At 36.3% G+C, this 27,723-nt stretch overlaps 1 protein-coding gene across 3 annotated transcripts in view; it reads right to left on the bottom strand.

Annotated features, from left to right (window-relative positions):
* LOC139980683 (small G protein signaling modulator 1-like) overlaps positions 1 to 27,723 on the bottom strand; it is a 53,776-nt gene that overhangs the window by 24,217 nt on the left and 1,836 nt on the right. For all 3 annotated transcript variants that reach the window (XM_071992512.1, XM_071992510.1, XM_071992511.1), the window contains exons 3-9: positions 22,691 to 22,766; positions 6,969 to 7,137; positions 4,416 to 4,556; positions 4,021 to 4,088; positions 2,549 to 2,697; positions 1,379 to 1,507; positions 835 to 968 (exon numbers count right to left, since the gene is read on the bottom strand). In XM_071992512.1, the coding sequence (XP_071848613.1) occupies positions 835 to 968; positions 1,379 to 1,507; positions 2,549 to 2,697; positions 4,021 to 4,088; positions 4,416 to 4,556; positions 6,969 to 7,137; positions 22,691 to 22,766 (866 nt within the window). The remainder of the gene's footprint in view (positions 1 to 834; positions 969 to 1,378; positions 1,508 to 2,548; positions 2,698 to 4,020; positions 4,089 to 4,415; positions 4,557 to 6,968; positions 7,138 to 22,690; positions 22,767 to 27,723) is intronic.

Raw genomic sequence — 27,723 nt, 5'->3', positions numbered from 1 at the left:
CAGGATTTTAAGCTGCTGAAGTTTTTTTTTCCCCTTTTTGACACAGATTAAAAATTTACAATAAGGTGGCAGTTTGTGAGGCCATTTTTTCCAACCTACAGGTTTAGGGTTCTGTTAATAAAAGATTTTGGGCATTGCAGAACCCTGTATCCTGAAAGTGACCATAGGTCATACAATAGCAGTAAAGAGTTTATTAAAACCAATTTGAATATTTGTATCAGCATCCTAGATAATTGGCCTTTGCTAGTTTAACCTATCTTATTGATTGATCTGTTCTTTATTTCGTTGACGATCAAGCATGACCAATGTCTAATATATAACAGTCAGGTTAAGACATCCACAAACTCAATGTGTTATATTTATTTATGCTAATAACTTGGTCAAAGTTTCTTCTTCAAAAGAACATTCTGAACTTCTAACTACAAACATCCTTCTTCATTCCATTGATTTATATGGTGAACAATATTCCAAAGGCTCCAGCAGATTAATCTTTTTTCGGCATCTCATCCTTTTCACAATCTAATCTAATAAAAAAGGTAAATGTCAATACCAACAAAATTCTCTTGGTATTTCTTTTTTCAGAGTCAACTCAGACATGGACTCTTAAGCTAGCAGATTTATCAGTGCCATCAAACTTTGACAAAAACAGACTCTACACATATAACTCATGCTTGACAAGGAAAGGGGGAGAGAGCAAACACATCGACCACACAGATACGACGACGACCAAAATGAACTTTTGACTCAGGCAAACAAATGAACATCCGAGCAAAGCGTACTCCATCGATCTTCGACGGGCAAACGTGATAAAAATGTTTTTGACGAGAGGCTCACCTCTTATCTGTTTCTTCTTCGGCTTCTTCCATGGCTGCTCCGTTCATGAGCTGGTTGGGGGTCCATTTAATGGTTAGATGCTCCAATGTTTGATGTAAGGACAAGTAACCAGGAATCTGCTCTGCATCTTCCTTCTGTAGCAGAATTAAAATATTTGGTGGTTTCAAGATTATAGCAAATTACGTAAGAAGTTGCAACGCCAAAAAAAAAAAAAAAAAAAAATTATATGAAGATAGGACTGGATCCCGTTCTCTGTTGGTGCACATGATTGTATTGAAGATCAGTCTTCAGATGGGACTGTAAGAGAACTCTCTTCGTATTGCAACTGGTCCACAATTTCAGCAACGCTACCCAAGGGATTATTCCAAAACGTATCGCAACTGATTAAAACTATGAAACGCTCTTACGAGTTTTTCACCAACTGAAAGTTTCATGGGCAAGTCATTATTACATTTAAATTCCATTCTCAAGATAAAATTTCATTACGATAATTCAGCGAAGAAAACTTATTGGCAGTTAAGATCGATAGGATTAATCCACTCACCGGTTGTACTAGGACATTATTTTTGCCATAAAGAAGCTGGCTTCTTGAATTCTGGTGAAGCGATTCAACGTAATCCCTGGCCGAAACGGCTGTCCTGTGTTCATCGGTATTTCCTGTAGTTTTCTTCACCTTCAGTCGAAGATAGAAATGTTACAAAGTTACAAAGCTTCCCCTGTTGGTTTCTTTCTTCTCTCCATCCCTTGTCTACTAATCCCCTTACATCTATCTCTTTGTGTTCACCATGCTCATTAACCTGTCTGTATTCTGTGTGTGTTTTTGTCTCTTCTGTTACTGTTACGTGTCATTTAGCCTTTGAAGAAGATCCTGCTAGGATCGAAACGTCAGGCCAACTTACTTTTACACAAAGCTTGAGTTGTAACAGATATGAACGAACCATCTCACAGGTTCCCACAAGCATTTCGACAATTATCATACGTATACATTGTTTTTTTTTAAACAAGAGTCACATATTCAAATGAATGTCCCCTCACACACAGTTCTCTTTAGAAATAGGAGGAGTGAATACATATAAAACAGGAACATATACGAGTTTGGAATTTTGAAGAAGAAAAAAAATAAAACTTTGGTAACATCAAAATGTTCAAGTTTTTGTCACTGGTATGTCATTCTATGCAGCCAAACTTTATCAGCCATAGTTACTGATAATGGGTCGTTACCATGACAATGAACTGATAAAATATCTTGTTTTACAACCATTTTTCTTTCCCTTTTCTTTGGTTTTTGCATTTAGTGACTATGATGCTACCTCAGTACTGTGTGTAAATTTATTATTGTATCATGCACTGTTTGATGTTGTCTTATTATATTGTTACAGCTGGGTTCTGAAATTAGCCACTTTAGATCAAGAGTACTCCATCAAAAAGCTATTGGATATTTATTATTAATTCAACATCAAACAATTTACAAATAAACTTAAGTTTCTGATTCTTAGTGACAATTTGGTGCAAATATTATCATTGCTGTAAGTACCTACATTTTACATAAGTTCTCATCGTGATTAAATAAGAGACCGTAAACCATTGAAAGCGAGGGTAAACTACGCTAAAAGTTAACTTTAGGGGTGGGGGACATTATTAGTGGTGATTAGGGGAATAGCAACGATAAAAATAAGAAATAAAGTCATCTATTTGACAAATATCTCTCTAGTACCTGTAAGCCAGGTCTCCTTGGGGAGTTAGCACCAGATGCTAACGCATTACTATGTATTCTGTGCCTCTGTACCAGCTCATCTGCGGGAGGGTCTGTCCAATAGTGGTCTGCTGTCTTCATCTTGGAGTAGTCCAGAGCACATGGGCCGACTGTACATACATGAGAGGGAAAAAACAACATGAATGTGATACTAATACATGGTATGTGTGTCATGAGTAATCTACAATGCCAGGGGAAAACCCCCGTCTACAAATAGTTTCTAATTCTGCAATGATACCACCCCTCCCAACCCAACCCCCCCCTCCCCAAGCACATAGACAATATATACCCACATGCTAACTTTTGCAACAGTGTGCGCCATCAGTTTGTGACTTTTATCCCAGCGACAACTTTCACACAGACTCTTCTATGCAATAGTATGCTACTGATACTAGGTTATTTACTTCTGCTATGAAAGTGTGGTAGGCTTTTCGTTTCAAAATGGAATTGACATTTGCCAGATTCTAAACATATTTTGTGACATAAAAATACAAAAAAGCCAGACAAAAATATTGTCTTATAATATTTTCTTTTGTATAGTTGCATTAAGGTGCAGTGTAAGCCATTATGCAACAAATACATTCGGCTGTGCTTAATTGAAGCCCGGTGACGACCGGCTTCAATTATAAGGGTTGTTAAACTCAGTGTTTCCTCCTACATGCATGGCGCTGTAAATTGCAATTGTATCACTCACACATACTGTATGTGTCTCAATTGACACCTCAATTGTTGTAACTGTTACGCAGGCAAAAGTGGGCAAATCTTCCTGAACGGCGCTGCTCGCGATTGGTTATTGGCCGATGAAGACTTTGAAATCTTTGAAATTCACGTTCTCAAGAGTTAGATATGCAAAAGTTGTATGCGTGTGACCCCCTAGCGCAATGTGCAGTACTGTAGCACTAGTATTAAGTAATACATTAACAAGTTAACTTTCACATTACTTCCAAAACAGCTTGAAACTTTGGTGACATCATGTCAAACTTTGAAAACAATTAAATACCGAGTGGTACCCAAATGCCATCCAAGTTGATCAACTCGTATCTTCATCTTTTATGAATAAATAAATTTACCGGGCGGACTGTGAGTGTGACCTACAGTGAGCAGTATATCACAAGAACTTCATTGTAAATCTATGGTACCATACCACAATGAGGCTTCAATGATGGAATTTGCAGTGAAAAAAAATGCAGTTTTTTTAAAGTTTTAACCTTAGGTCCTTTAAACCTGAGTTTTGAAGGACAGCTTCATGTATACCAATGAGAATTGAAATTCATACAAGCCTGCCAAGTTTGACAGCTGGGAGTATTCCAGTGACAGATACAAGAAGAGCCCCCATTCAGGTCAGTATTTTAATGAATGCTGTCCGGTATAATGTTTGACCAAGGAATAAAGAATGAATAAAGTTCTTGTACTTACAGGCTCTAAGGACTTACCTAAAAGGGAGGCCAGGATAGGGCCATGAACAGGATCGGCTAAATACGCTTCTTTCTCATAATATTTACTGATGGAAAAAAAAAGGTTGAAAAATTATGATTTTTTTTTTTTTTTTTGTGGTAAATATCAGAGACCAACCATAGGTGTGGAGGGTATGGCGGACGTCAGACATTTCTGTAAACAGTGGTCGTTCGAAGAAAAGTCTGACTACTGGACCAAAGAACCAGGTTCAAAAAGGTCCTGTTTGTGACTTGTGTAAGAAAGCATGTTAAAAAAATCCCTACCAAGGTGATGGTGGTGGTGGAATGGTATTATAAAAGTCTAAGGACTTTTCTTTTACTTATTTTCTAAAGATAACTATATACTTTTTTATAAAGTAGTCCACTTAGCTTACCCGCAATTTTCATGCAAGTGTTCCACAATCTTAGCCAAGTGTTTCTCGAAGAGAGCTACCCTAATCCAGAGATGGCGCTGTTGCAACGCAGCCCTGATGCTGTATTGTGGTTTATTGGGACTGTCTCCGTTCATCGATTTCCTGGGAACCAAGAAAAAAAAAAAGAATGAGAGATATACCATTTGAAAAAATATAAATTCATTTCTATGTTTCAAGTTTTCCATCATATTTGGTATTTAATATCGATTTTGGATCATAAAATTACTGCAATGTTTACATACAGTTCTCTGCTTAACCGTCATTATGTTTGTCTTCATTATTTGTAATGTCTCTTTACAGCGTTTCCATAATTTAAAAGGCTGGAAATATGCCAACAACTATTAACTGTTTATTAACACAGGCATTTTCATAAAGTTGCAAGTTGGAAAAGTTTCTGAATATGGTTTAATTTCTAACCGTCAAAGACACACACTCTCAGCTTCCCTGTTTTGGGCATTCTGCACAATGTGGAACAAATAGCTAAATGATAAACACCACATTGTTACCCCCAACAGTCCAACCCAGGGAGGGAGGCCAGTACACTCAACGGACAGGAGAGCTTAATTTCATTGACTCTACTATTAGTCCTGTCGATAAAATTGAGATGTTGACACTCCTCCTGCTCCCTCTTCCCCTCCCCCTCTGCCACTCCCCCTCTGCCACTCCCCCTCTGCCACTCCCCCTCCCCCTCTGCCACTCCCCCTCCCACACTCCAGGGAGGGGCCAGTATACACAGGCAAAGACAACATACTTTCATTGTCTATTAAACTAGAGTCCTGTCAATAAATTAAGATGTTTTATTTTCCTCCTGCCCCCTCTCCTACTTCTCCTCCCATACCCATCCCACTAACTTTTCCAAGTTATGTTTTTGTTAAAAGATTTTTAAGTTCATTTTTTTTTGCTTCGGACAACTTTCCTGCCATCCTTCCTTGTTGCCTTTAGAACAATACTTGATGTTTTTGTTTAACTAAGTGTGTAATCAGCTCTCAATTCCATTGTTACATTTTTCATACAGATTTTGAACTCATTTATTTTCACCTTTCAAATATCTTGGGTAACTTGTCATCCATCCTTCCATATTGCAAGTTGCAGAATACATCTTGTTAATCGTATGCGTAGTCAGCTTTCAGTTATTTACATTGTTGTGGTCTTGCTACAGATTTCTAAATTCATATCTATCTTCATTCCAATATATCTCAGACAACCATCCCCGCCATCCTTTTCTTTTTGCTTTTAGAATGATACGGCTTGCTTGTTGACTGTGTAGTCATCTTTCAAGTACTCACACTGATTTATGAGGACACAAACTGTACAAATATCAACCTTAAGCTTGGTAATTACAGATCAATAGGTTTGATTATAACCTAGCAGAGTGTGATTGCTTCTGTCGGCTGGTATTTAAATAAAACAGTAAACAAGACAACACACTCCACCTAGAGTTCAATCAGACCTTATCACCAACCGACGTAGCTATGAGATTTATTCCTCCTTTAAAACAACCAAAACTGACCCAGACTCTGATCAAAGGTCACATCAGAACTAAAGTAAATAGGCCAAGCGGTTACAACTAAACCGGTCACATTTTACAAATATCTTAAAACCGGATACAGGTTTACATGGCGGGTTGTTGCTTTGTATGCGGTGGGTTAGTACTACAGGTCTTTAAGCTGTACATATATACCAGTATTATAATGTTCAACACCAGTCAGATCTGCATTGCATACTTGTACTATGTACATTGCTGCAATGCAGAACGTAAAACAGATCATTATAATTAGAATCCCTGTAAAACCGTAACCACACAGTCCACGAGTATTGGACATATAGTACACACCTTCTCTTACCTTTATTTTAATGCCCCAAAACTTAGCCTAACCATGGAATTCATACCACACTTTCGTACCTTTCCGTAACTGTACTAATACACAAGATTGGACACAAGGCCTAACCAAGTGAAGAAAACACATGTTAAAAGCACAGTCGTTGTCAAGTATACTTAAACAGTGCTCGTAGAAGGTGGGAGAGAGGAATGCAGGACTTCTACCGAAGTCAAAACTTTTCATCGAAATACAAAAGTAGCACATATATGTATTTGGAGTGGTAGATTTAGAAGGAAGAGGGCAGTGACCTCGATGGGGGGTCATTGGGGGCGCCGTGCAGGAATGTGTGTTATAAGCTAGGTAGATCCAAGTACATGTGTACATGAGGCTGGTAGGTATCATCATTTGTTTATACACATTGGAGTTGGCCCCAAAAAGTCGCTGTAAAAATGTTAAATTATCAGTATCATCCGATCTTTGCATATGCTCAAAACATGTGTTTCTCTTGGGAACTTGTATGTTCAATTACTTTACAGAAGCTCACAAGTTGTTTCCCATCACATTCAGAACCGGAAATTTGTTACGGTCGGTATCAGGAAGAAAGAATTAAGCCTTAAATAGTTGATATTTATCTACACCCTTCAGGGTCTCCTCACCAAAATAGGTCGATAAATGGAGGAAATCATTGACTCACTTGTTCGCCTCTAGTCTGCTCTCAATCTCCTGCACCTTTGTGATGACTTCTCCCGCGGGAGGGTAACCCTTGGCGACTTGTTTGAGGAGAGAGACGGTGGTGTTTCCACCTTTTAAGATGCTCACCAGACTTCTCTTTAAACCATGAGACAAACAAGCCTCTACAGCAGCTGTATGAAGACAAAAGAAAAAAAAACAAAAGAAGATAGATCATAATAATATCAAATAGATAACTATTGTATATATCTGTCATTCTGTTTTCAGTCAGAAAAAGCCCCAGTTCAATTTAATGTTCGTCAGTATTGATCCCCATGCCCCCACCCCCCACCCCCCCACCCCACACCCCAATAAGCTGGAAAGTCAGATGATCGTCACAAATGCTACACCTTCAGCAAGCATTTGAACCTCCAATCTCAAAGTATTTTTCCTAACTTAGATACACTGAATTGTCTACTGTAACACATATTTCCCTTGCCTCTTCCTTCCCTCCCCTCCCGCACCCCCCCCCTCACACTCGATGTCTGGAAAAAACCTGGATATTCAGAATCACTGGGGAAAGTACTATTCAAAATGTTTTGAGTTATTCGTAGCATGCTAAAATTTTAGGGCCACTATTGATGACCTTTAAGTTCTCTTAGAAAATCACTTTCCGTAATTTTTAAATGTCGAGCGTTAGCAAGATCTCCTAAAAAACGTTTCGCTCAACAGAGATGAAAAAAATTCTACACCCTGTTTACATGATCAGTTTATTTCAAAATGCACTGAAGTTAGAGGGCATGTTTTGATTTAATGGCTGCAGTAACTAAGGTTGTAGTTTGTGTGACATTTTCAAAGATATCTGCTGACAATTTGCTTTAATTGTGCGGTGATGAAATCTTTCTTTGGTTTTCCTTCTGTGTATGTCACACAGATTATTCGATAGCATGTGAAGCATTTGATGCTATGTTTATTTAACGGCTATAACTAAGGTCATAGTCGAATATTTATATTGAGGTGTGTGAATCTAATTAAATTACATGTCCTTTGTTCAAAATGATGCTAGACCACACCCACAAACAAAATCGCAGATTTCAGCAAAACTCTGATAAAAACACTCCGGCAAAAAAACCACCATAACGCACGATTAGTTGAATCTATAATCACCATATTTGTTACAGGAATAACAATTCAGGTGTGCCTATGTTAAACGAGATAAACAGTACAGAAACAGTACAAACTTAATGCGGGCGCCGAGATACCCACCTTTGCGTTGTACCTTTCTAAACAACACACAAGGTTTCATAAGGTTTAAATGGTTTCTATTCAACTCAAAGACACACGCACAAACCACTGTACAGCGGATAGTGGGTGAAAATCTCAGAAGGCGAATTAATTGCCAACTGAATTTCAACGCAATCAGCTTACTGCCTACTGATAATTCTGCTAGTCGCTACGTGAGAGATCTCACCTGAAAAATATTAGCGAAGAAAGTATTTATTTTCTCCTGCGGCTATATATGATGATGTTCGTTCGTGACGTTTTCAAAGATACGTGTTGAAAATTTGTTCGGTGCGGTGATTAGAATATTTTGGTTTTCAATCAATGCATGTCACGCACACTGCTCAATAGAAAGTGAAAAACAATTGAACTGATCAAGAAATAATTAAAATCCTTTTGCCAGGATTCTTCATAGTGCAGAATTTCCCATAAAGACCACGAGCTTATAATATTATATATTCTTTTTTATTGCCGATATTTTCACTATTAAATCGAAACCATCAGATACTTTTATTGATACAGTCAGTAATGTTTACGATATAAGATACATCTCTGGGAACCAATCCCATTACCTTCACACAGTAAGGCATAAAATATATATATATTTTACTAAAGTTAGCAGCGATTAATTCCGTGACCAGATTACTCAAATCAATGGTCCACGTAAAGTGCATTTCACTCTCCGATCAAAGTTTGTACGCAATGGTATGACCCTGCAAGTACGATGCTATATGGTGCAGTCTCTAACATAACTTGACCTTACAGTAAGTGTACACTACAGTAGATGTACACAAACACTACCTGACCACAATGTATTAAACGAGTATTGATAATTTACACTGTAAGGTAGATAACTGAGATAACTGATCATGAGATGCGAGGAGTGTTAGCTCAGTGGTTAACGCCGGTGCCTTTCAATCATATACTTAGGTCCTGAATTCAAGTCACTCCAAGATTAATGTATTTCGTCCAGTTACAGAGTTGTTGACAATTGGCGACTCATAATCATGGACGTTAAATATGAATCTAAGAGACTGACTTTGGTCAGCTTGCGGCTTTAATAAGCCAATGATGGCTTCTTCGCGAGTTCCTGCTTGCAGGAGGATCTAAAATACATACATAAATGATTATTTAACAAACAGGGCATAAATTTAAAAGGAGAAACAAACTTAATCATGTATATTTTCTTCTTTCCCTCTGCATATAGCGTGGTGCAAGGGCGTAGGAACCGGGGGGGGGCTGAAAAATGTGGAGGGGCGGAAGTATCATTCCGCCCCCCGCTTCGCAAGTCAGAAAACCCCTTTTTCATTTCAAAATGAGAAAAAAAATCTCATTTGGAGCACCAAATTGCATCTAAGGCCAGGTGAAAATACAAAATTAAGTTTACAAAATGGAGTGGGTGTTGAAGTGTGCTATATTGCACCAAATTGCATCTGAGGCCACCTGGAAATGCAAAAATTTCCAAAGGGGAGGGGGACGCCCCCTCCCCTTACACCCCTCCCCCAGACCATCCATCAGTTTTAGCCCCCCCACTCAAAAGTACCTTCCTACGCCACTGGCGTGGTGTTGGAATCAACACAATGCCCTACAGAGAAAGCTAACAGATCTACACAGGTCTTCAAAGGAAGACATCAAACTTTCAATTGCAAGGTAATCAGTATATAGCCTATATGCTAGAAAGAGAAATAATGGTCGATGAGGATCAGATTTTAACAAACATTTCATTGCCACCTTGAAAGCAATATTATTGCCTCACTGAGACTCATTAATGTCTCACTGAGACACTCCTTTCATATTGTTGGTGAATAATTATCAGATTTGGAACCTTCAGGAAAGTACTTTTGAACACTTTAAGCAATATTTAGCATGCTAAAATTTTTGGTTTTTGGTGGGCAATATTACTGATGACCTTTAAACCAAATGAGTATTACAAAATATATTTTTATGTTTGTTCTATTCAATGATCATGTTTCCAAGGTGACAATAAACAATGTCGTTACTGGAAAAAAGCAATGCTAATGTTACACTAGATGTAACATTGCGATCATGTATTAACCAGTTTTTGTATTTTAGCGTGATTTTGACAATATCTCAACAATCTGAGAAAAATAGAGAGGAAAATAATTTATGAAGAAAATAATTAAACAAATCAGACTTGATTAAGCCTTTTAATCTTGCAAATTAAGGAGCGAATTGGTGAAATCGGTGAATTGGTGAAATCGTATGATGTGTACCCTATAGCTGACCTGTAACCTGACCTACTGTAACAAACAACACCCAAATGCACTAGGCAGGGTAGAACCAGGGTGCTAAGGTTGTGGGGAGACAGGTAAGCGAGGAGTGAAGTGAATACACTATTATTTGGTAAGTTTGATTATTAAACTTTTGTTGCCCTGCATAGTATCAAACTTGAATAGAACAAAAACAATTTGCCCCTAGACATATATATATACTTGTTTTGATTTCAAGCTTGAGTTGTTTTCAAACACTGTTAAACTAGGCTAAGTTTATATACCTCATTGTGAAACCAGCAGATTTTCACCAATATTTGTTGTTGGTTTTTTACTTCACTGAGTGTGTTAATATTAGACACTTCATTATTATAGTTACAATCAATAATGACAGTTCAGCAGAGATAAATTTATGGCAGATAAAACTACATCCAAATCCTCAAAAAAAGTTGACAACCAGCAAATGAAAACGTCTAGTGGTTATGATGCCCTAAACATAATCATAATGTGGTAAATATTACATGTCAATATGCATGAACTTGGGCACACCAAACTGGAGACGATTATCTATTGACTAATGCAGCAACATATAAAGAAAGGTATCAGGAATCAGTTATCATGTTGACAAAGCACCAACCACTGACCAGTAAGGATTTCACAGTATAGAATTTTTATTCCAATTCCTAATGCAAAAAAAAAAAAAAAAAAAAACCTTTAGGATTTGTTATCATAGACATCATGGGACATCTACTGTACCTGCCAAGCATGACATTGACTCAACTAAGTGTGTTTCTTGAGATATATGTTTACAAGCTGGCTGTCACAGCCTGTACTTTAAATACTAGCATTAAAGTACAGCTGTACAGGCACACGATATATCAACACTCTTCATAAAAAAAGGTCATCCTAATTTGTTTATATATTCTGAATTTCTCCTTCTTTATCCATGTCAGATATGTACAGTATATGCCCAAATATAGCTCAATCTAACTGACTTCTGCTCCATGAATACAATCCTGGAAAGTAATGTTATGCCCCATCACCTCCCACCGAACCAGTCCTCTCGGCTAGCTACAGTAGCATCTGTGCATAAAAGAAACCACTGATGCGAAGGATGCAGACTATGAGTAATATATCTTCAGAGACCATACGGTAGCACTTAACGAGAGTGTTACGGTAACTGTTACCATATGTGTCGGTTCAAGCAGTCGAATGTAAACAATTTTCATTCAAGCCCTTTCTTTTTTACCTTCTCTTTTTCTTTTTTTTTCTGTTGTAGTATATTTTATTTGTTGTACGGCAGCTTATAATTTCCCTTTTAATCACTCATTTCACGAGCAAACCTTCTGCTTTCGTTTTCTTCTACTTTCTCCCCCCCCCCCCTGCCCAAAAAAAATCCGAACAAGATTATGATGAGAAATCTATCTGGAGAAAGTTGGAGGGGGAAAAAAATTCAAGCGTGGACATTTTGTTTTCAGGCTTGCATTATGAGGGAAGTCTATCCACACATTCCAATTCATATGCATTCCGATCTTTCTGACGAAAAACCTCACCCAGCCAACGACATTTCGAACCTATTGACATTTTGGACTTTGTCAGAACATATGCAATAGCTAAGAGCAACTGTCCATGTCCTCGACATAAAAAAATGGGACACTCCTTGCGGCATCGTTTCCATCAAAAAAGCTTTCATGTCATCAAACAAGTTACCCTATTCTGTTTAGTGATCATCCTTAGGCTAGGACTCTCATCTTCTGTTCCATCTCGACAAAGTTAAAATGAGGCCACGGATATATATACTGAACTGCATATGTAACATCGAGCCGAGCGACGAATAGCGTACGATATGCTATTCATTATCTACTGTATAAATATGCTAGGCGATGTATCATTAGCTCTTACCTAACACTTCTGTAATACCACAATCCCTCATTAGCAGTTAATTCTTAGCTCTCTCAAGAAACTGTAAATTTGTCGATTACTCAACGACGACGACGAAAAAGGACGTGTTCACGTAATCACTGCACGGCACGGGTCACGGTGGGACTTAAGTGCTGTCGCCATGGCAACCGGCAAGAATTGACGTAAAATAACAACGGAAAGAGAGAAAATCGTGTGTGGACATTTGTCTTCGGGCTGGCATTATGATGGAAGTCTATCCACATATTCAATTTCAATTTGAAGAGGAAAATTTTTTTTAACCAGTGCTGAGGCAAAGATTTCAAGTGTTTGCAATGCCTTCCTCACTGTATAGTGACACAGTGCAGGTTACAACACACATATATATTATTAGCAGAACTGCACGTAGGATTTAATATAGCTCCACCTTGTCAGATAGTCAGGGAAATGTATATATATCTATATACATATATTTCATACATTTTTCAGTTTATAGTGCAGCATCAACCCCAAAACTTAGTGTTTTTAATAAGTTTTGAATAACGATACTTACACTCAATTAATACATTGCACTTTTTAACATCTACTAAACCTATAAAACACTAAACTGGTGTAAAATATTTAGCACTCCGTCCCCCTGTAAAATTCAAAATTCTTAGAGTACAATACATAAGAATGATATATATGTACAGTACACTTCATGCGATTCAACCATTAAAACAGTCTTAAATTCTTCCACATCGTTACTTATGTTGCAAATTACTAAACCAGTTTACTCCTAAAGCAGCGTGAATTTCACCAAAATTTTCTCAACAGTGAGGGAACTCGATCCCCTCAGATAGATGATGTAACATATAAGCCCCTCCCCCACCCCCACAAGTACAAAAAGGTGGTTGTGCCCCTGCAGTAGAGCAAGAGTGCATAAGTTGTGAGGAGACAGGTAAGTGAAGAAGCAAAGTAAATCTGAGAATTTATTGAATCAACTCCAGAGTTGGATGGATGGACGAATGTACTGTAGGTGACTAATTTCAGTCTAATGATACCACTCACAAGTAATAGGACAAGGCACCTGACAGGTGGGTCACTCTAGGATTGCGGAGGTAGACTATATCATTTGTTTGTTATTACAGTTTGTAGATTTTGGGATGGAGATTGTGTTGAGTTTATTATACACAGACATGTATAACCCTACTGCAAAATGAGTAAAACAAATTTTTGCATACTGTATGTTAATTAAGTCAACTCAACTTAGATTATTACGCCATCATCATCTACATGTGTCATGATGCACTGTGTCAAAAAGGGGAAAAAATCAGATCATTTTCCATTTTGTCAAAAGACACACTAGAATGATGCATACATGTGAGCAATTTTCAAAAGGGGTTTATTCGTCAAGTAAAGAACCACTTTATAATAATGCATCTGGAAGAGGGCAGACTTGGCGGGGGGGGGGGGGTTGTGGGGTTGTCATGGAAGTGCGTAAATGGGTTTGTAGTGCTAAAATGTTACCAATTTATGTACATTTGAAGTGACATTTCGGTTGGAGACAAACAAGAGGAGAGGTAAAGTGGTAAATACTGTGTAGCCATTTCAGGAACGCTACATGGTACGATGTACACAATATGTAAATCCAATCTCTAGTACTTATTTTAACGCAAACCCTCGACCACACAAAATAGTCTGTGCGTGGTTCTCTTTTGGATCAAAACAACACATAAGCAGTTATTTCAAGACATTTTGGGACTAAAACCAGATATATGGTTGTTGATATGCTTCTGTGTATTTCTGAAATCTGAATCGTGCCATATGCAACTTCATGGAAATTATTGGTCATAAAAGTTGACACATAAATATTCGGAAAACCTCCCTAATCTTTTCTTTAAATATTCTTTCTTGCAAAAATCAATTCTTTTCTCTTGTATTAAACAGTATTGAAGTTGAATAAGTAAATGGTTTGAACGTTGCGATATTTTGCCATTTGTGACCTTGATACCTCAAGACTGATTCTACCAAAACTTTTGAAAAACGAATGGAAAATTAATTTAATTTGGAATAAAATGCAATCTTCAATGAACATGAATGTGACAAAGCTTAGCACTTCAAACACAAAGAATTTGTTTTGTTCTTCTCTTTTCCAAAAAACAAAACACAGGCCAGGTCATTATTAATTTTCCTCCCCCCAAAAAAAAATAAAAATTCAAAAAAGTGTATCATGAATATGCTCATTACATCAGGCATCACTTGACCATGGTTTATTTTCCTTACATCTAGATTTATCTAACAACAACACACGTAAAATAATAATGAACACCAGAAATTTTGTTATTTTGAACTCTTTCTTATCACTTTTTTTCCCTCCTTATATCTCAAGGAAACGTTTTAATAACATTTACAGCTTTCGTTCTTGATCTCCGTACCAAAATATGTTCCAGACATTTTTGGTCTCTTTTTTTTTACGACAAAACACCTTCTGCTCATCACTGTACGTTCAAGCGTCAAACGCTTTCACAATACGGCGACAACCAACTGTACCGTCTCCTCGCTACAAATCAGGTTGTCATGGTTACCTCTCCTGGTGACCTTTAAAGAAAAATTCCAAAAGATTTATCCTGTGAGACTGACTGTACTTGTGTCTCATAATTATCTGTCTATTAATGAAGATGTTTAGTGCAGTCTTCTGTGTACAGGCCGTATTATTATTATCATTGTTTAAGTGAGCTACAGTACAGCCTGTATGCTTCTTGCCGATCTTAGAATTAAGCGAAAAGAATGGCGTTACATTTTAGTCTCCATCTGGGTATAATTAAGACCGTCATTATAAATAAATCATGGTGAGTATTCACTCCATATCTTTCGTGAATTCCATGTTCAGAAGTAAGGGTCACCTTTGAGCAGTCCGACAATTAAGACTGTGCAACCAAATGGTCATATTGACCATTGAGGTGTGGATGGGGGAGAGAGGGGGGGGGGGGGAGTTCTTGAAAAATTGCTTGGCATTTAACAAAGTGTAAAAGAGGAAGTTCCACAAAATTTATGGAAAGATGAATAAATCTGGGATGATAAAACAGTTCTTCAATGCTTCAAACAGGCCTTAATATTTATATGTGTTTGAGCAATAAATAGCTTACCTGTCTAGCATACTAGCTACACTATCCTAATCCTATCTAAATACTCATAGTTAGCTAGTTAACCTGACAGTTAGTTAAACTGTATGTTAATTAACACACTTTCTGAGGACAGCGCTGAGATGCATGTATATGATTTATATTTCATTTGAGTCCTTTAGTGAATTGCTAATATTACAGACAGATGTACCGTAAATTGACCATAGACGACTGAGGAAGTCAGTACTATTGTGCTTCTACAGTATAAGTTATTTAAGTTCTTTATTTACTGTAAGTTGTACGCAGCATTAATGAGACAAGTATGATTAAAACAGTGTTGTGTTGATATATATTTATGTGATGACCATCCCTTAATACAGGCACCAAACAACACAGATTGCATGTGGACACAGCATTGCAATATCTGCTATTATTTATAGCCCCAGCTCAAACAGTATAAAAATGTTAATTAACACACTTTCTGAGGACAGCACTGAGTCACATTTACATATTAACAGCATTTGCGGCCTTTAGTGAATGTTATTACAGAGAGATTGTATGTGGACACATCAATACAATATCAGCTATTCTTATTTATAGCCCAGCTGAATCCGAATATAAACATACATGTGTTAATTAAACACACTTTCTGAGGGCAGAACTTTAGTACTGCAGAGATGCATGTATTTGAGGTTTATAGTCGGTATCATTATTAAGGAACATGTACTTAAAACCATGAAGCTCTAAACAGCTTCCTGCTGTAAAAGTTATTTTGAAAGAGGATATACTGTACATATATATTTATATATTTATATTCCGAAGTAGTAAGTTGTGTTTTTACATATAGATACGTGTACTATAAAGATTCATGAATACAGTAAACTATAAGTTTGAAGGATACAATAATGATGAACACAGTGTTGTGTATGTCATACATATTACTACAGGTCCTATTGTACTGTTAATGTTTGGATATTGAGTACTTGAACGAGACTAGAATGAGGAATGCCATAATGTAACATTGTGTATGTTTAAAGGGAGAGTGTAATGATGAAGAACTGACCATCTCGTGCTTCTAACACAAGTGATAGGACTGACTGTAAGTTAAGCTGAACATTTCATTTTCCAATATTTAGCTGTCTGAATAAAGTACCAAAATATGAGATGCATATTCATCCAAATACAAAGAAACATTTTATCCCAAATAAATGGGAAAACAAAAATCTGTTAAATTATCAATTTTTTAAGTCAGTATCATTCTGCATATGTACAAACTTAAAGAGCTACAGTAAGCTCCTTCAGCAACATTTCATTCTCTAATTCACTATGTTGCTTTAAAAAGCAATTACAGTAGAAAGTATGCATTTTAGCCTAAATCTGGAGGATAAAAAAGGAAAAGTTTATTATGGAAAACAAAACAAGTTACTTTATTTAGACTATTCATATATTAAGACAGGCAAGACTAGTCACTTTCAAATATTTAATTATGGTCGACAATTTGGAAAAAAAGTTTGAAGCTGACAACGGATGACTGATTCGACAGGAATGGAGACAATTTCTTCTTCTTGAAAATCAGGCCAATGAGATAAACTCAAAAGTGATACCTCAATTTAAGAACAATATTCAATGTTCAATCACTGATTTGAGAAGTATGGAGTGCTGTCACAATGAGGCTTAAAATAACAATGGATTGTAACAATGAGGCAAAGGATAAAAAGAGTTTTACAAGAAATGGTTAAATAAATACCTGGCTATAAAAGAAGCATTGTCTTTCTTAAAATTGTCAGATTTCACAATATTTACTGAAATGAACTGGACTGAAACTGGACTGAGCTGTGCTGAACTGAAACTGGACTTGAACTAGACTGAAACTGATCTGAGACTGAAACCGAACTGAAACCGAAATGGACTGAAACTGGACTAAAACTGGACTGAGCTGATCTGAAACTGGACTGGAATTAGGCTGAAACTGAACTGAATCTGGACTGAAACTGAACAAAACTGAATTTGAATTGAAATTCCCACCAATTCGTTAATTACTGTTCATTGCCCCAAAATCCACAAAACTGTACGTCTTCAAATTTAAGTAGAATAGTTTACCATATATTTTGCAAAAAAACCAAAGACGACTCTAATACTCAGCAGTTCATGCTACATGACAAGATGAAAGATATATTAAATTCAAAATGTGCAGGTACTGAACTTCAATTCCCAGGTCATGAGTTTGAGCTGTGACAAGGTACAATACAGATACAGTACTAAACCATGCACTTAACTATGAATTGTCAATAATTCAAGGACTTCCAAGAAATTGCATCGAGTTACTCAACAAATGCAGCACAGTTGTTATTGTTTTTGTGACTTTTTTGGCTTTTTTTTTTGTACATATATTATCTCTGCTGTATCATTACATCCCTGTTAGAATGACATTGACTTCAAATTTACTGGGGGGAAAAAGCTTTAATTCTATTTTGTAAATTAATAGAATAAGTTATTAGATTCCTATCAAACTGTACTGCAAAAAAGCCCCAAAAAACAAACATGCGATATTTACACTAGATTGGTTTTGGTATTTACTGTATGAAGCATGAAGCAACCGCCTGACATTGCAAAAACCAAACAAAACACAAAACGAAATTCAATGATGACAAATTCTTTGGATTAATTTGTTCTACATGCACATTTTGACTCTTCAACATATATCTGTATTTTATTCATTTCTGTTTTTTCTTCTTCTTTTTCGCTGCTTTGTATGTTTCTGTTTTCTTGTATTATTAAGTTGTTTACATGGGGGAATCCCCTTTGTAAATTAAGGATAATAGTTCTTCCATCCTAACCGTCTTTGCATATCACGAACAATACCAGCAATCTACTGTAGAATCCCCTTTGTAAATTAAGGATAATAGTTCTTCCATCCTATCCGTCTTTGAACATCACGAACAATACCAGCAATCTAGATGAGAAAACAAACAAAACAATCGGCTAGGCCTTCTACATCTGTATTAGTCTGTGGATAAATAGTCCGACATGCTTAATTTATTAATTGGATCTGGCTAAATGGAGGTTTTAATAAAACAGCCCACACCTCGCAGTGTGTATAGCTGGAACAGAGGGTTTCACACATGACAGGATATCACAGGCAACAATGAACTGCATTGCATTCTCAGCTATGGTATTGATTTTTTTTTACAGAGCTCCGACACTCGGCACGAAAAACTAAAGTACCGTATTTCAGCCTTTCATTCGGAGGAGGGAGTCAGGGCTATAATTACAATTTGTCCTTCACCTTTAGACTCTTTGCTCTAAAATAGCACTTAACGAACCACAATCATGTTCTTTATAATCAATAAATAAAAATGATCAGTGGCGTAGGAAGGTACTTTGGAGTGGGGGGGCTGAAGACTGATGGCCGGCCTGGGGGAGGGGTCTAAGGGGAGGGGGTTCCCCCTCCCCTTTGGGATTTTTTGCATTTCCAGGTGGCCTCAGATGCAATTTGGTGCAATATAGCACACTTCAACACTCACTCCATTTTGTAAACTTAATTTTGTATTTTCACCTGGCCTTAGATGCAATTTGGTGCTCCAAATGAGATTTTTTTTCTCATTTGGAAATGAAAAAGGGGTTTTCTGACTTGCGTATCATACACATGCTGACTTACATATCATTAGTTAGGAGAGAAGGTCTCATTTGAATAGCTCTTTTAACCATCATGCCAGGTTATAATTAACCTACTTAATTACAGTTTCCTTTATTTTGGGACTTTCCTTTCACTAAACAATTTCAAAGAAACGTATTTTAGAATGTGAATTATGTATAGATTTATTTGAGTAACATGACAGAAGCATTTGAATAGGTTTGCTAAAATTTCACAATAAACTTGGAGAACCAAATATTTGACACAACAGCGATCACATAAAGGTAGAAATATACCTCACGTTATTGGTAACATTTGCTGATGAGCTCTATTTTATCTGCATGCATCTCAAAATTGTGTGTTAATTTCACATCATTAATTGGCTAACCAATGACACCACTTGGGATTGTAAATTTACATGGTGATATTTGAATAGATTATATTATTCTCAATCTCCATGTTTAGATTTCATAAATGGCTATTCTTCTGGAACAGCAAATCCCATAAATGTTACATGGTGATGACATTTCTACAGTGTATGTGTGTGCATGTGTGCATATATGCATGTGTGTGGGCATGTCTAGGCCTCACAACTGGTGACATGGAACATGGAACAAAAGAAATTCTGGCCCCAGTTGTTGAACAGAAAAGAACAATAGTCATCTGTTGTCCAGACAAAAGGTTAGAATAAAGGGAAATGCCATCAGTTGTAGCTAATAAAATAGAAAACAAGCGTGTGTGTGCGTGTGCATGTACATGTGTATTACCTTGTTTTTGCTTTTCTTCTGTGACTCAGAATATTTATGCGACTGCACTCCTCGAGTAAAGAACAGTGCGGTATACTGTAGGACACCATAAACATGTCAATTGTCTTGCTAAGCATACTGCAGTACTTACTGAAGGTTCAAGTTCATCCCTATGTGATGAGCATATACAGTAGAACCAAAAATAACTTCACTCAAAACAGTGTTTGAACTTCAAATTTTATTAAAGTGGCACAATTAACGATGTCCACTCGGGTTGCTATGGAAACACTCTGAGAACTGAGACGACGACAACGACGTAAAAGCATGAATTACTGAAAGGATGGTATCCAAATTATCATCTGAACATCAAGTACTGTGTATACAGTGACGTCTGACAGCTCTTTCAGACTATTGGAGTACACTGTTGCTAAGGAACCTAAAACTGGAAAGTTTACACAGTTTACAGCACTGTAGCTACAATATCTTCGAGCCTGACGTCATAATGGAGTCCAGCTCTCTCCCTCTCCGACTCAAGTCCTTCAGCATCTTTCTGATAATGATCATAGCTGCACACATGTACATATATCATGACAATGTGTGATTTCCAAAACTAACTGACATGTATACCTTACAGATCATGACAATGTGAGATTACAAAATAACTGTGCTTAACAAATCTACGAGACAACTGGAAAAGTAAATCTCCTTGAAATACACTGAAAAGCTAAAAGTACAGTAACTAAATTTCTGTGCAGACCTAAAAGTTCTAAGCTGATGGCAATTTTATTGATTCCTTTTTTATTGAAATGATGTTTTTTTTTTCTAATTGCTATTTTAATAATGCTAAAGTCCCATTTTATAATGTTGTTTGGATTAAGCTTATCAAGCGTCATTTCAAAAGTAGGAAGAAAAAGAGAAGGAAAGAATTACAGAAAAGTTTGAAATTTTCCAATTTGTGGTGTCATTTGTCCTTGATTATGAGTAAATGAAAAAAATGTCTGAATGAAGCATTTCTGAGAATATTCAGTAATTCTGGATGATTAATTCCAAAATGGGAAATATTGCTCATGATAACATTCACTTGGAGTATACTGTCTCTTGTTATTGATTGCAATCTTGTTTAAAGTAACAGTCGATCCTTAGGCTTGCCGCAGTTGTTGACCAATTGTATAGAGCTGCCTTGCATCAATAATATTCACAAGTTTGTTTTTATCCCTCATAATTCACACCCCTTCCCCACCCCCCTCCTCCCCATCCTGTTGGGCCTTTCAACCCCACCCCACCTGACTACAGTAGATATCCCTCTTTAAGTTCACACTGCTGACTTGCAGGGTAAATTATGACTAAATTATCACACGGTTTTACATTTGAAAGAAAAGAGTCACATTTATGTACAGTATACATGTACAGTAATGTACACATATACCTTTAACATTGTATGTATATACATTTATGTACGGTACATATACCTTTACCATCAATCAAGGCCAAAAAAGTGGATTGGGACTTTCAAGAAAAAATATATATATACATAAACAAATAGGATTTCTCCAGAGAAACCGATTTGCAAGATCTTTATCACAATTTAGCAATCTTGAACAAACTTGTGTTTGTCTGTTGAGTAAAATGCCTAATCTTGATATAGTGTTTAGATGAAGTGAGATAGTGAAATGAACTCTGGAGCCTTGATCGATCAATGGATCAATCAATCAGGAACTAATAGAATGATCTGATTCTAATCAAGTACATACTTCACGGATGTATTTATGGGATGAAGCCTATATCAACAATGGCAGTACTGTACATAGTGATTAAATTGTCACATTGATATGAGACTGTATAAAGTTTGTAACTTTGTATTACCATGGAGTTCTATTCTAACTCCATTACGTATTACAATACTAGTAATAGTGTAGATTCTAGTGTGATGTATAGTGGTTATGTGACAATGTCATGCATGTGACCACAGCTTTCTTTAATACAACTGACTGTACAGTACTACTAACTACGCTATATATCACTATGTACATAGTGATATAAATATAGGGTAGTACTGTACAGGCCTGTGTGACAATAAATGTTATGCGATTGAAACTTGCATCAATACAACTTCTAAGTTCTTGTGTTGTGCCTACTGTAGAAAGTAATGCAATGAATGCCATGTGCATCAATACACCACTTGGTTCTTGTGTTGTGCTTACTGTTAAATTTGTTGCAATGAATACCATGTGATAAAAGCCTCCAGCAATACAATTTAGATGTAGTTTATAGCGCTATTATATGTGACTATGATTACCGTCAAGTCTTGCATCAATGCAACTTAATATTACATTGTTCAGTGATCAACTTGTAACTATATACATACTATACTGGTTAGCTACAGTGTAATTTCTTTATTTGACAATGATTTTCCACATGAGGAAAGGATGCATCAATACAACTGAGTTATTTTGTATAAGTCTGTAAACAGCAGTACAGTACATATGTGAATATGACAGCCATGTAATTGAATCTTGCACCAGTACAGCCCTACAGTATATATGTGTGCTTATCTGAAGCAGGAGGAGCCTAGAGGGAAGAACATTATTTATTACATTTTCAAGTATTCATGAATGCCGACGTCAAAAACGTACAATAACAATATGATAACATTTGAGCTTACAAAAGCTGTTGTGTTCTCTTCTGCTGTCCTGTAAATTACATGATATCAAAGTTTGCGAAACATTTTTATTAAATACAATAACACATCAAATTTATTGCATCGTTGATAACAAACTCAAGCATTACCTGCACATATGAACACCTGCACCACTGACCGTTCACAGGGAGAAAATAATAGACTGTACACTCACCACACAGTGATATGATACTTCCGCTGTCTTCGTGAACAAACTTCCTCGTCACGGCCTCTTCCATAATCTGCTTGACCTATAAATTAAATGACATGTAAAATGATAAATTCACAAACAGAAATTCAACAGGCTTTGGCGATTCCTTGTCACATCTCTGAGACCGTGCGTTGCATTATAACATCGAACGAAAAATTTTCAAGTTTTGACCGCTTGTTGACACTCGACTGAGATTTTTCAAAATTTACAGATCTATTGAACCATTGTGTTTACAAGGATGTCAGACTTTGACCTTTGTTGACCTTAGACCTTTACAGAACATAATGGTTCACAAAAAGTAGATTAAAACAAAAATAAAAAGTTTGGCAAAGCTTAACTTTTGGAGTTAATGTTTTACACCTGAGGTCTTCATATATTGACCCTTGTTGACCGCAATTGATATTTAAACCTCTCCGAAAAAGGACAGATCAGGGGTTTGTTGAACTCACTACACTAGATCCACGATTCCACATACTACACACAAAGTTCATACAAACTTGTGATGTGATCATCCTCTTACAACGGTTTCGTACCTTGATGCCGTATGACCTCAAATGACCTTTGTCCTCAGCATTAGACACTTTATGGTGAACTTACAGTAACTTCTTGCCCTTGAACACTTTATAATTGGAACTACACACCACAAGTATACATAGAAGTTTATGCAAGTATTGCTTTGGAAGTGACAAAATTTGTGTTTACAAGGTTTTCAGACTTTGATGTCTATTGAACTAAATGACTTTTGACCTCTATGAAAAAAATATCAAAAAAGATCGTTTTGGTGGTACAAGGAGATTGATTGCATCATGAGTCTGTAAACCTGTACTTTTAGAGTTTAAGAAACACAAGTACAGGAATCAAAAAGTCAACAGTCTATAGAACTTACACAACTTTCCTGTTTGACAAGGTTATTCTAATTTCTGAAGCACCTTTTTGAACAAACAAACAACACTGCTAGAGCAAATTTTATGGCTGTCATGGCCATATGGTAGCAATGTTTACTGGTGACCAGAAGTTGGTCTCATCATAACATACCAATTGTTTCAGTGTGATATACTCAAACATGTATATCAATCTTTGCACAGTTTGTGGACCTGATAAATTATTCCCAAATACAGTAGGCTATGACATAAAACGCCACAACCTATGGGAACTGTACATGTTTATAGCACAACAACTGCTTGTTTTTCAAGATCTGTATAAAGTTTTATTTTGTGAATGAACCAATTTTTGCTGAATTTTTAAGGATATCATGCAAGATTTATCTTAGGATCTCCTCTTTCCCTAGTTAGATTATTACAAAACAAAAGCATAACCTACGGCTAACCTACCGTACAGTAGCAAACAGCTGCTCACAAAAAACTGTTGTTGATGGTACCCTTATATACTGAAATATATATATTTCAGCAACTTCAAACAACTTTCTAAGAAAGAATAAATTTTAGATATATTTGTATTTTTGTGACCTGTTACCAGCATTTCTCATGTCTCTGACTGTTTCACATGACTGCAGTACTTGCTTTGTCATCTTTTATGACAGTCACAAGACAGAACTTTTTTAATTTGAAATGGAAAAAAGTGAGAGATACCTAGTTAAAGAATGATCTAAATAAAATGTTGGTGGAATAAGTACGATCGGTTTATCTCCTGTAGGGTATGTTGCAATGATTTCAAGACTGTTACTGACTAATGAAGGATCACAAAAAGATGGAAAATTCTCAACCAAGTCTATGTGGAATGGTGGGGTAGGGGGTACTTCGCATGTCCCCTAACTGCGACGTGTGCTGAGGGTATATATGTACCTAGCTGCACTGACATATAATACACTGTAGCTGCTATATGTGTCTGAAAGTCAAACTGGAATGACCTATTCAAATGCAAATTTATACCCACACCGATTCAGAGCTCTCAACAAAAAATCTGTTAAATTTATATTGTACTTAAGGAGGAAACATCGATTTTGTATTCTGAGGCACTTTTACGATTTATTTTCACTCAATTTACTAAAACTTAGAGTAAAATGTGACGCATATATAGTACATAGAGAAGTAAGGAAAATGTGGCCTTGCATCAACTGTTTTGACATGTGACCTTTACAAAGTCTGCATATGTAATCGAATTCTGGAAGAATGTCATCTCAAGCATCATGTAGCTATAGGACAAAACTAAACCACAGAGCAAATCCACGAGATCATCATTACTGTTGACCTTTGATAGAGCATACACATAAATATGTTCTCATTAGCATCGAAAAGTAAATGTGTATGTATAACAATCCTACACTGAAAAGCATGTCTAATTAGGAGAGATGACCTTTGACCTCCTTGACATGTTTCACAATGACTCAACAAAAATGATGAATTTTTCATAACACTGGGTACGAGAGAGTAATTTTACCAGAATTAACCGGTACTGTACATTCAGAATATTCCAAACAGAAAGTTTAATATGTAGGGAGAATATAACTCTCTATCCTTCAAAAGTGTGGTAGTTGATTTCTCAGATTCAAAGTGAAAAGCTTCAGTACAAATTGACAGTTTACTGTATTTGTTTACATGACATTTAAAATCTTGTCGATTTCTGTACTTTTCCTTCAATGCGTAAATTATGGGTTCAGAATGCAACTGATATAGATAGAGTATGAGAGATTGCTGTTCCACGATGTTTGACGATTATTTTCTCCGACACTGCAGGCCATACACAGTAATTGTAATATTTTCAAATCATGCAACGAAGACTGTGCTGCCCCTCACTTTGCGTCGGATATATGTGCGCCGCTAGACAACCGGCTAACCATAAATGAGACAATGACAGGCGTAACTTATCTGAATTAATTCCTCACTTGTATTTGTGTGGTAAAACTGTAGAACAAGATAAATCATACATAATAATACTAAGATATTATGCAACTAATTACTGAAATAAGTACGATGATGATGTTACTCAGAACACTCACATGCTAACATTGTCGGTTATGATGAATATACGATAACTACGACTGAGCATGATAGTGATTAGAATAAAGTCAGTTATATCTAATAACCCTAATACAGCATGTTCCTACAAGTTTACTCAAAGATTAACATAATTATCTAACCTATAACACCTAAGAACTGGTCGATCACAGCAGCATGTGCTAAATATGGAAATAAATTAGAACATGAAGTATATATATGTGATTATGTCCGAACCTTAGCAAAGACTTGTTATACCAAACATCAAAACTGCGAGCAAACACATTGTATGTGACGGTGCTCTCATGGTATATATACATTGAGTTAAACAGTATTTAATATGATCATACAGTATATATCTAATATGGAATCAGCATTCCAAACAATTGATTTCTTCTTAAACAAAAATCTGTTCTTTCTGTCAACCCGTGTCTGCAATAAATTTCTCACTATAAATTTACAGAGCTTCAAAACAAACCCCTCACTGTCTTTTCATTTTATTCCAAACCTGGTCAAACTAAAACGGAAAAAAAAAAATCAATATTTTGGAAAATTTCATTTAATTTATGAATACAGATGGGTAGTAAATAAAACTCAGCAGGTGTGATATTTGACCCAATGCTCACACAGTAACTGTCAGTTTTCTGTAACAGATTCCAAAGTTATTATTCTAGAAAGAATCTGATTGAAACCTCTGGGATTGCAATGTTTTTATCATGGAAATATTTTACTACCGGACAGGGTGATACTAATTCCATGGTTTTGATGATAAAATAAAAACTAGTAACTGAATGCTGCAACTATGGAGCTAATTTACGAGATGACATTACATACACATTCTGTCCAAACATCATTAATTGAAATGTAACAAAAGAACAGCAGTGGTATAACAATTAATTTAGAAGAGGTAGAGGAAAAGGATAATTTTGATATATAACATGTCAAAAATAACAACCTGAAATTGTCCATGTTATGTGGGGACTATTAATTTACTGCCAATGGGTGCAAACTCAACGTTCCAATTGACCTGTGGGAGGGGGGCCAATCTCTCCCATCCCACCCATTCCCTTTCCCTTATGTTACTGAAAGACAATTAAAAAAGACGTATTTTTACAGGTCCGTCTACATCAAGAACACTTCAGGATTGAATTATGTTAATGTGAAACATAATCAGATATACTGTACAGAGTGCTAGTGCACAAATTATATATTTATCACTGTTGTAAATTAACTGTTAGCAACTGGGAGGAAAGCTATTTAAAAAAAAAATCAAAACAATACTTCAGCCTCCTCTTACTGTACCGCAGCTCTGTAAGGGCTACATGTAAACTCTATCCTTTCAAGAAGCACTTAAAACTTGCCCTTCAATTGACAAAAACTAGGGTTTCTAAGGTAAACAGCTACTTGCACTAGCACTCTGTACAGTATATCTGATTATGTTTTCACATTAACATAATTCCAGCCTATGCCATGTATACATGTACCACAGGTACTTGCAGCCAATGTAAACACAGCTGTTGTCTGATAACATATATATTTCGTATTTTAATAACAGTTTAAAAACTACTTTACAAATCTAATTTTCATATTTTAAGTCTATGTAAACCAATTTACTTCAAGTGGAAATAATAAAGCATAATTTTTGAAAAATTGATATCATAAATGTTTTAAATGAACAACATTGAGATTATGTATTTATACTTCATAGGAAGTGATCCGGTCAATGAGGTACTTCACAGGAAGTGACCGGTCACTGAAGTGCAAAAGCTACCTGATATATTAGCTGCAAATCTTAGCAGGATGAACAAATGCCTAGTAGTTTTCAAAGTAATGTGCTTTCCTTGAGGATCCGGCCATCAAAATTATTCCTGGCCAGTTATTGAGAAAGGGAATTAAAGTACTCTGGAGTAAATATTTACGGGTGTGTAACTACTTTAAGAGTGACATAAACAGTACTGGTTGAAATGTGAGCATGGGTGACCATGATTTGACCTTTTAGCTTATTTGGGGTCATGACTGATGACCTAAATAAGTATACAGCAC

The sequence above is a fragment of the Apostichopus japonicus genome, chromosome 15 (assembly GCF_037975245.1).
Source record: "Apostichopus japonicus isolate 1M-3 chromosome 15, ASM3797524v1, whole genome shotgun sequence".
NCBI classification, from domain to species: Eukaryota; Metazoa; Echinodermata; class Holothuroidea; order Aspidochirotida; family Stichopodidae; genus Apostichopus; species Apostichopus japonicus.
Note: the sequence above shows the minus strand (reverse complement) of the source record. Positions and strands in the feature narration are given on the sequence as shown.